Genomic DNA, 11,421 nt, shown 5'->3' on the forward strand with positions numbered 1-11,421 from the left:
AATAAGGTAACAAAAGATAGACGGGGAGGGGAGGACAAGAGAGGGCATAAGACACAGACACTTACCCACACTTAGATCTCTCTGGGCTTTTGGGTTGAATACATGTATTCTTTGTAAGAGTGATCTCCGCTTTTTGCAAACAGCGTAATAAAAGGGTGTTTTGACCAACTCTCGTCTTCTGAGTGCTCTCTTCTGCATCAACCAACTCGGGGAGGCAACACTACACACCTGGTAGATGAAGCAATGGTGTAAAACACAGAGGACAGGAGATGATTTGATGTTTGCTCATGAGCAAATGGGGAGCTGTTTTTAGACAGAAACTACACTGATATTCTAGTCTCGATCAAAGTGATGGACATAATGAAAAAACACCAAGTTAACATTCATTTTTGACTTTGTGTGGTCTGGTTTCAGTTTCAGTTTTGACATTTTGCTTTATCTCATGACAATATGACTTATTATGACATTAGAAAAAATAATGCAAAAAGCTACACTCAAAGGATACTTAGTTTACAGTAAACAATCTAAAACACACAAAACAACTTGTGGCTCTGTGATACCATGAAAAATATGCAGATAATTATGAATTGTAATGGCAAACATTTAAAATGCTTAAGTTTTCAACAGTGTTACTTAACCACAAAGCAACAATGCATGAGGGGAATTATTGTATGTATAAATTCTTAAGTGAGCTTGTGAGAGATTAAAATGCTTAGTGATAGTCAAAGAGATCATGTTTGTGTCAGAACAGGATATCCCTGAGTGAAAGAACAAATAAAGAACTCTCTCACAAGTTTATTCTGAAATATACCCTGCCACGTCTTTTTAGGGTATGTTGTAACAATAAATAGAGTAGTCACAACTTTTAGATGTATTCACCTCATTGTTTGGGGCTCCCTCCTATACATCTTCACTCCTTTGATCGGCCTTACAGTCCTAGAACTGTACATTGCGTGCATGTGCATAAGACAAACACAGTGGTGTTTACAGTGTATACTGGTTTTACTTGTTTTCATTGGAGCAGCTGTGTCATTACAACTAATATCCTGGAGGACAATGCTGCTATGTCTACATGTGTATTTAAATGTCCAGGTTAAGGTAGATTCAACACAGAGAATGAAGGTTACATATGTAATAATTTATGTTTATTGCACGGGGAAATAAAAATTAGATCTGAATTTCAGGTAGACTTAAACTCTACCTCTCTCTTTTTAATTTAGAGGCCCATATGAATGATGTGGTAGACATATTGGAGCACACAAGCAGAAAAAAGACAAGGGAACAAGGTTTAGAAATAGCTTTCTTTATGCAACAATTCTGTAAATGAGGCTGAGGGCACTTGCAAATGAGCCAATATACAATAATATGTCAAAAAATAAACATAAAAATATCAAACATGAATACTTTTAATATTTACAAACTTAAGAAACCAACAGGTAGGATGTGGGAAGCTACATAAAGCAAAGACATAATTGGAAACCAAATTGGATATTGAGAAAATGTCAGTATGGGTATCATGAGTCCATATGGGTATCGTGAGTCCATATGGGTATCATGAGTCCATAGGGGCATCATGATTTGCACTGACTTGGTTATCCACCATTTTTACCTTGTATATTTACAGTGGTTTCCATCTGCATTTCCTGTTTCCCAAAACTTTCAACACAGCAGCAGACACACACCAGCAAATTTCAACACATCTTAAAGACTCACACCAACTTTCACTTTTCCACCCACAGTTGGATATGTATTATGTAACAGAAGCGGACCAATAAAAAAAAAAAAAAGATTTTATGTGCTCTCCCAAAAAAACCCAATCCATTGGCACATCACTTTAGGGTGAAAGTTATGGACTTTTCCCATTCTCCAGACCCACATTATAGTTCACCAGTGTCTGTGGGCTCTTATTCAGTCATCTTTATGCTCTTCCCCACTTTTCAGTTCCAAAAACCTTGCCATATGTTCTAGCCGTATGGAGCCTCTGTGAATCCACTCTTTATGTTGCTGACCCTGGATTTAAACACAAAAACTACATTATATCACAACAATCTGGACACAAACAGGAAAAGAGCATCAGCAGCGGTGTTACCTGATACTGACCTGAAAAACAACCTGTATCAAGCTGCAGTCGACCACTTGCACCTCACACCTCTGCTGGACTCCATTTAATTCTGCATTAAGGGTCTGTCCGGCCCTGTACTGCGTTAAATGTGGGTAAGGCCAGTCCTTGATGTATTGCTTCATGAAATGCTTGTGAGGGCTGTCTGGAATGTCATCTAAAGCATCTTTCACTGTCGAAAGAAAAACAAAACAAACGCTGTATATCTCTTTGTACTGGGATGTGTGGCAGTGCAGTAGTATATGCGTAAAGGTAAAAATGGGAATAGCATTTATTACACGAAACATGAAAGCAAATGTATATAGAGGGTCCAAAAGTCTGACACATTGACATTGAAACACTGGAAATCTCTAATATTTCCACATAAACCTGGAAATAATCAGAAAGTTTCAGGATTCAGAAACATTTAAAAACAAAAAAGTTACAAACATGAAGAGGAAATATTTTAGGATTCTGCACTGTTTCTAGGTCAGTAATCACATTTAAACTAATTTGTACCACTGACCAACTTAACTACTCGGATTTCCTTGAGTTGTATCTCTTCCATTGAAGCGTTCAGATAACACTCACAAGGATTTGATCTACTTATCTGAGGCTCATCCAAGTAATTCAGCTGGCAGCCAGTGTTCACCCGTTGTAAATATGGCTGTGCCTCAAGTTTCCAGCAGATCATTGCTTATTAAGCAGCATTGTGATAGTGAGGAACACGGCGTCAGATCTAAGCCATCTTGTTATTCTAAGCAAAAAGGGGGCTTTCTCAGCTACGGGGGCACCCAAGTTTAAAACACCCAAACTTACATGGTCTGCACACCAGGTGAAGTAAAGGTAAGCCAACATAAACAGGTGTGTGATCATCAATAAAGACCAAGAACCTGGAATATTAAATGTTATGTTAATAAAATCTTTACCACAGCATTTGTCATTTCTGTAGATTGTGAGGTATAATTTCTTATAAATGAATTCTTAAATATAAACGTATCATAAACATTTCTTCCATTGGGGATAGTGGTTCCACCCTTAAACACTCACCTTAAGCGGTTCTTTCTGCTGGGGAGTTCTGCCAAAATACCAGGCCTGAACCGAAATTTGTTATCTTGACACCGGACCACCACTCGAGCACCGACATACAGCTGCTCCAGCTTCGGTGGGTGGTCAAAGGCGATGTGGTGTCCAGATACTAGGCTCTTCCCCTTCTCTTCAAAACTAACCTTGTACTTCAACCGTCCGTCTTCTGCAAAGAACGAAATGTCAACCAACGGCAACTACATTTTTGCATATAAAGTACATTTCTGACCAGGTTGTGACTTTTTGTTCTCTTTATTTCTGTATGAGATCATGTATCTGTACTGAAAATGAGACTCCTGCACATCATGTACAGTGTTATTTGTTCTCTGTTTATGTACGTTCTACTGTTGTAAAGTACCACTTCACTCAGTAAAATAACATGTTTTCTGTAATTATTTATCCACTTTTGTAGTATATTTTAATGTGTGTGCTTCCAACCACTGTTCTCCCATGTAAGGTTTTCTAGATCTACTGTTGCATTTTTCTCACCAAAGTAATTTTTTTTCTTACCTTTAGCAACTATTTCCACTACTTTCCCCCGTTGCCATCTCATGCGCCTCTTCCTGGTCAGCACCATCATGTCCACTTTGACCTCTTCCTCTGGCAAGTCAGGGCGGATCTTGGTGGTTTCATGAGAAGAATGGCCAAAAGCTGATGATTCAATTATGGGGTTAGGTTCTGTCAATGTGGAAAAAACACAAAATGTGTACGGTACAACAAAATCTTGGAGTTTTAAGAATTCCTTTAAAAATGTCATGGAGTGAGTGGAGGATAATTTGGTATTTTAATCTGAGTGGTTTTGGTGACGGTGTTGTCTGTGGAATTACCGTGGTTGTTCTTGTTGCCGTTGTTGTTACTGCTGGTTTGTGGTGCAGGTGGTCTCGTCGTATCAATCTTTAGCGGTTTTACAGCTTTCTTTCCATTGTTTGAGGCCGAGAAATCAGAGTCACTAGAATCATCCTCCGGTTCCCACTGCATGTCTGAATCAGAGCTGCTGTGGGATTCGTCTTCGCTGTAGAACTGCTGCGGTGTCGGTGGTCGAAGAGCCCTGATCTTATATTCAGGGAGTCTGATCAAGACCACCACAGCTTTTTTAACACTGAGAGAGTCGCAACCGTCTTCCACTTGTGTCCTCTTAATGGGAGTTTCATTTGTGGGGGGAACAGACTCACACAGGGATTCAGATGTATTTTCTACAAAAGAAAAAAAACATTTTATACATTTTCACATGCACAGATTTCAATGAAACTTTGCCTAAATTGCCTAACAAACAGTCCACAATCAAAATGTATACAGTTTACCATCATAGAAGACTAAATAAACGAGAAAATATTAAATCTGAAACGCTGGAACCAGAGAATGATCAAAAATAGTTCGTCAACATATTTATAAAGCTTACCATTATCATCTTTTTCTTTTTCAGATTGCATCTTTCGCCTCTTCACCACCCTCTCCCCGAATTCGTGCAGCTCCAGCATGCTAGCCTGCACCTCACCCAGCTCCATACTCCTCTGCAACATACACAAGGTGTCAAATAAAGACCTGCACTAAAATTAGAGCCCTCATTACACTTCACTTGCTATGACAGTGGATAGGCCCGAGGTAAAGTGCATAAGAGTTCAACCTACGTAATGGCATGATCAATATATTAGTAAATTTCATCTTATTCATGCAAATACTTTGTCTATTTACAGTTTGCAGTAGGTTAGATAGTCTCAAACAGGTCAAGGCTGCTTCAAATCCAACAAAAAACAGATTACTGTGGTATCTTTATCTGTGCTGAACATCTGTTCCCTCAAGGACAAGAAATATCATGTGCGGTGGCCTCTGCCTTACACTGAATAACTGCTCTCCAGAAACTGCAAACATGATCGCTGTTATTACTTTGGAGCTACTTCTAAATAAACTACTATGCCTAAACTCTTGATGATGAACTGTACACTTTTCTAGTCGTAAAGAACACTCAGAGCACTTTTACAGTACATCTCATTCACACACATTCATACACTGATGGCAGGGGCTACAACGCAGGGTGCCAACCTGCTTGGGGTTTAGTGTCTTGCCCAAGGACACATCGACATGTGGACTGGAGGAGCCGGGAATCGAACAGTGAGGCTCATGTGATTTAAGTATCAGTCAAATTCATTGTTGGTTTGGCAATGAGAATAAGATTTGTTGACAAGAAAAATACAGAAAAGTATCTTATCCTTTACCGCAGTCATAGTAACCTCCTCATGCACCTAATCACACATCTATTTTCCCATTTTATTTTACCTCAAATAAAATAATTCATAATGAAGCAACTAAAAGATTTGTGTGACTAAATTCAGAGTGTCACATAGTTTGTCCTCCAGTGTGCACTGCCTGAGTTAATTTTAGAAGAATAATCCTAATAGATATAACAGGGTTCTAGCAGGTTCTCTGTGTGCTCTTGGATAATCAAGTCCAGATTTGAGTATAGAGTTTTTTGATCTGGACCTAGTCTGATGTGACATAGATGTGAAAAAACCAGTGAAATCTCAATTTGCACACACAGACTAAAAGCTTCCACAAACCTGTGACTGAGTTTTAAAGAATCTTTAGCCTCTTTGGGACAATCAACTAACTAACTATAGTGGTTTTTGATCTGGACCTAGTCTGATGTGATCAAGGCATGAAGGAAGCAGTGACATCTTGTGTGTGCATTTTCACACATATAATAACAGTTTCACAAATCTGAAACAATTTCTTAAGGAGGCTCTGGCTTCTCTGGGATAATCTAGTCCAGAATAGATAAGTCTAGGTGTAGTTTGCACTGCTGACGCGGAAGCTGCAAATCGAAAGCTAACTTCAGCGTCATTAACAAAAACAAGCAACACTTTAACACAAAGAGCTTACCTGTGGTTGTGTCCTGGCTCTCTGCTTGTAAGGCATACCACACAAATCACATTCAAATCACACCACAATGAAAGCAGTTTTTTAAAGTATCAATTAAGAGCAACACCTGAAGCTAACTGCAGGCTAGTATACCTCACTAGATAAAGGTACAAACAAACCGTGTTGTAGAAACAGTCCGGACTCTCTGCAATTTATTAAACGGGACTTGCACTGATTTTTTTCTTATGCTTAAAACTATATTTAACTTAAGTAACATCATGCACAACTTCCTCCATTTTAGACTTCAGCTAATGTTGTGGTGTTGTGCTTCGTCTTCTTCTTTTGTTATTTAATGGTGTCTGTAAACAGCTTTTATGCACATTGCCGCCCCCTTCAGGACTGGACCAGAACAGGCACTGCACTATTACAATAAATACTCCTATTAATCCAAGCTTTCCTTTTCTACTTTCAGGCTATGACCATGTGAATTTTTGAGTTATTTTACAGCATAGTTTTAGAGAAAATGACATTACACCAGTCATTATTTTCTCATATTATAAAGGTGTTTTTTTTTCTTCAGGAGGTTTGCTGGGTCCTGTTCAGGATGACCGTAACCAGGGTTGGGAAGGTTACTTTGGAAATGTGACACGTTACCGATTACTAGTTACCCTGTTTATAATGTAATAAGTAATGTAACTATTTCAATTACTTAATCAAATTAATGTAATTTATTACATTGTATTACTTTTCTAATTTTCTAATGAATGTTTTCAACTATTGGGGTAAGTGTTTGGTGTTAAGCTCACCAAAATTTAAGTTCAGGTGTTTTTCATGGATACTGACATGATTTATAAGGGAGATGATTTCTAGATTTATCTCTCAAAATGTTTTCTTTAGTTCATGTAGAGTTTGGAATATAAAATAAAGATATTTTATGAAAAAAAGTCAAAAGTCTGGCATGGGTTTAAACGGTAATGTGACACAATTTAAGCCCATATGTGCTCCAAATAATCCCACTTAATGATTTATTTACAATATATATAAAAAATAGTGATATTGAAAAACCCTCCTCCTGAGAAAAATCCCCTTTGTAATCACCAACATTTTCATAAATAACTGTAGTAATTTAATGACATATTTTTTCTCAGTAACTGTAGCAGATTACATTTACATTTATTTTATAATTCAATTACGTAACACCACTACATGTAACTAGTTACTGACCATGACTAAATTGAGAGAAAAATATTAATGGTTTAATGTAATTTAAGCTGACTTTCCTTTCATTTTCTTAAAAACTTGATGTCGTAAAATGTCCAACTCCAAATAGTAATAATTTTATATGGTTGAAGTTATAGAAGGAATATTATGGTACCTATTATGGAAACAGTTTTATCAAATTAGACTTAAGTCACATATTCAACAAAACTTATATAGTATATGATGTGTATTATAAAGTAAAATGTAAGACAGGATTGCAGCACAGCACAGTCTCAAAACTAGATACTGGATTGTGTCCAACTTTTTAAATAATGCCTTTGCCTGCTGATTCATATATTATGCATCCATAATCCAGAACTGACCTGATTAGACAGATATATTTAGTTTTCAAAGCAGACCTGTGGATCCACAAAAAAAGAAATCTGAGAAACTTGGAGGCTGCATCAGAAATCAAAGATAATCCATGCAAATATTTTTATTGTACAAAAAACACCTAGAGCAAAATAAGAAACTCCTTCAGTGAGACTTTGTGTGCCTGTGTCTTTAAAATGATTGTGTTCATTCAGATCCTTTCCTATCAAACTATAAGAAGTGTGTCTTCTCTATCTTATCACTGTTATACAATAAAACCTGCACACTAATGTTCAAGATATATTTTAATGTGTCTTTCTCTTATCTTCGTCTTTTCTCTCATTTTATTACATATTACTCTGACCAGAACTGGAGCTTGAAGAAGCTAAATTTCACTGCCTTCAGTGATGTGCATATAACAATAAAATCTCTTGAGTCTCTTCTGGGTGACATGCAAAAGCAGGAGTTCATTCCTCTGTTTGAGGGTAAATATTGCAGTCACAATATTTACCCTCAGGAATAGGATCTGTATGACTTCTCATACCCGGCAGGATAAAATATAATGGTGCAGTAAAGCAGAGTGTTTGGTAGCAGCTACTCAATTAACAGGTTATTGGACACTTTACACTGGACACAGACATGATAAAGCTTTACTGATTTTAATTAAGCAATGTAGGCTTACTGGAAAAAATAAACAATTATTATAAATATAAAATAATTGCTCTTCAGATTGGCAGGAAAAGAACATGATAGAGCCATCTCTACTTTTGACTGAGCTCCTTGTCTTTCCAATGAAATAGTTCTTGTTGTAAAGTCAGAAACATTCAAATACACCTGCCACACATCTTATGACTTTCATGAGAGTGTAATGATGATTTCATTTTGTTTGAAGGTGGCTTGACCCCTGTATGTGACCTGTACAGTCCTGTTACACACAGATTTCACTCTCCTCGTCCTCATGTTATCTGCTCCTCCTGGTAGGTGGAGGTGGAGATGGAGCCATAGGGATCCACCACTGTCTGGGCGCAGCGCACCACCGTCGCCAGCAGGAAGAAACACAGGAGGAAGAGAAAGAAGAGAGCGAAGCCCAGGTCCACATCCACCTCAAACTGCGGCGCAGAGCGAGTAGCCTGGTCCATGTGGACGATGATGACCACTGATCCCACTTTTAACAGTTCCTTCCTGTTATCAGTTAAGCAGCGCTGCTTCAAGGAGACAGGAGGGACGTGCACGGCTGCTCTCAAGATGATGGCCAGGACTTCATGTCAGGAATATAAAGCAGAAAACAAAAGTGAAGAAGAAACAAAGATTCTGAGGGCAGAGCCAGCACATCACACTTGCTATTGAAAACATCCTGGTGGTGATTATTTTAATTATTGATTAATCTGCAGGTTATTTTCTCAATTAATTTAATCTAAAATGCAAGAAAACTGTGAATAAGTATCATCACAATACACTGGAAACCCAAGAGGATGTCATTAAGATAAGAAACTGAAACCAGAGTATATTTTTTGCCTAAAAATGACTCAATTCTGGCTTTAGACATGCTGCATATACCCCTCTTTGTTTCCTGTCTTTGTGCACTTTTAGCTCTCAAATAAAAGCAAAAAATACCAAAAAATAATCTTAAAAGCATCCAAATGGTCACAATTAATCAGTTAATCAAGATGATCTAAATTGCCTATGAATTTTCTGCTAATTGACCTCTCATTTAATTGATTAACCTTCTCAGCTCTGCTATTTTGATATCCGACAAGTCAACACATCCATGACATATTGTTCTAGGTAATGTCTCTCTTGTCCAAACTTTAGAGAAAGCTGACAGCACCAAAACAACTTCAAGGAGGAGCAATTTAAAAAATAACAGAGTTAACTTTCTATCAGCTGATTTAAAAAGATCTAACTTCATACTCACCATTCTCCCTGTACACTACAGTCTCCGTCTTTTCCGACACCTGTCCAAACTTCTGAAGTCCTTTCATAGCATCTCTGTGTTGCTTCCTTCAAACTCAAGTTACGTAAGACAGTCATCAGTTTCCAAAGTCTTTACTGTCCCCTTCTGCTCGTGATTATCACAAGAAAATGAGCAGCCCACAAATTAGCTCCTTCACTTACACACACAAACAAATACGAACACACACACACACACACACACACACACATACACACACACACACACACACACACACACACACACACACACACACACACACACACACACACACACACACACACACACACATACGGATACACATACTAGATACACAAGCTTATACTTGCACCTTTGCGACCTCCCCCTGGCGTGTAAAGCCTCTATTAATACTTAAGCAGGAATTGAATAACAGTCTACACAGTTCACAAGTGAATCAAACACCCCACAGCTTTTGTTCTCCTGTCAGAAGGACCTTCACCGCTGTCACCAATTAGACTTCACACCACTATAACTCACGCACCTTAGGCGACACAGGGATTATTCATTACACAAGGATGAATAGGTAAACAGAGGAAGGAAGAGAGAAACCCTAATGTGAAAGGAAGGCAAAGATTTAGGGAGGAAGAGTAAGACTGGACACAGAAGAAGGAGGAGGAGGTAGGGGGTGGTAAGGGGTGTGGGGGGGCGGGGGGGGGGGGGGGGGGGGGGGCGTGGAAAGGAAAGCCCAGACGTTGGAGCAGGGGGAAACAGGAGATGCATTAGCAATTAAATTGTGAAGCCAGATGCGAGCGCAGGGTGGAAATTGACCCTGCCGCTTTAAAATGGAGATTGTTACAGTGAGGCTGCCAGTGACGAGAACAGAAGTGCCAGGCACGGATGTAAAGTGATCTCACTCAATATGCAATTAGCCAAGGAGGCCTTTTAGGGCTGCGGCGAAAACTGGAGGGAGAGTGACCCATGGAGGGAGGAAGAAACAAGAACTGGTCTCTTTTTCTTTTTAGGATGGACCTGAACCTGTCTGACCTTCTCAGACTGGAAGATTGTACAAAGTTTTTCCTCAACAAACTTCAAGATAATTATAGGCTAAAAAAAACCCATTTGAGACATTTTGACACCATTGGCAACAGTCTGCATCCCAAAAAAGTGTGCCAGCCAGGTGCTGCTCAGTATGCCACTACTAGATGATGCCATCTGGTATTGTAATAGCTCCATGGTGCCTTCAGGTCTACACTACACCAGCGGAGTCAGTGACTGATGGTTGACTGCTTCATGCCAGACTGTATTTACTCCACTTCCATAGCAACAGATCGTCTCCGTGACTTGTGTTTTTATGTTGGTATGAGAATTATAGAGGCATATTTCTCAACCTGTCTGGAGCCGGGCTGCTGCTGCTGAATTGTGGCTGTCTTATTTTGGAGGATTTGTCCAAAGACAGAAACAGCATAGTCTCTGAATCGCATGTCCTCAAAATGTCACAGGGAATGAGGACTATCACTTTCCTCCCACAAGGTTTTAGAGAGAGTTTAGGAAGGAGTACAGGAATGAGAAAAGATAAAAGAAATAAATCTGCACTACTTTCACTGCAGTTTTATGAGGATGATGAGGGTTTAATGAGGTGGAAAACAGATTTTCTACTAACTGTATATATTAATTAATAATTAATATAATAAGATCAAGTTAGACTCACAGTTTAATAGAATTGAATACGTAGTTTTAATTGAACATTGACATCTTACATTTTGAGTTTCTTGAATATATTTCCAAAGTGTGAATTACAGGTGAAAAGTAATTTTAAAAAGCCTATAAGTGGATTATAGACTATACATTACTTATTTATAAACTGAATCAGGCTCAGTGTGTTAACTGACATGAATTG

At 38.5% G+C, this 11,421-nt stretch overlaps 1 protein-coding gene across 1 annotated transcript; it reads right to left on the bottom strand.

The window, feature by feature from the left end:
• Positions 1-1,340: 1,340 nt before the first annotated feature.
• Positions 1,341-6,359, bottom strand: LOC128374104 (histone-lysine N-methyltransferase SETDB1-B-like). Its single transcript, XM_053334362.1, has 8 exons — positions 6,062-6,359; positions 4,584-4,695; positions 4,012-4,377; positions 3,695-3,862; positions 3,149-3,350; positions 2,918-2,991; positions 2,101-2,291; positions 1,341-2,010 (listed from the first exon to the last, which is right to left on the bottom strand). Exons 1-8 carry the CDS (start codon positions 6,095-6,097, stop codon positions 1,909-1,911), a joined length of 1,251 nt encoding a protein of 416 aa, XP_053190337.1. The 5' UTR covers positions 6,098-6,359; the 3' UTR covers positions 1,341-1,908.
• Positions 6,360-11,421: the final 5,062 nt, after the last annotated feature.

The sequence above is a fragment of the Scomber japonicus genome, chromosome 15, assembly GCF_027409825.1.
Source record: "Scomber japonicus isolate fScoJap1 chromosome 15, fScoJap1.pri, whole genome shotgun sequence".
NCBI lineage: Eukaryota > Metazoa > Chordata > Actinopteri > Scombriformes > Scombridae > Scomber > Scomber japonicus.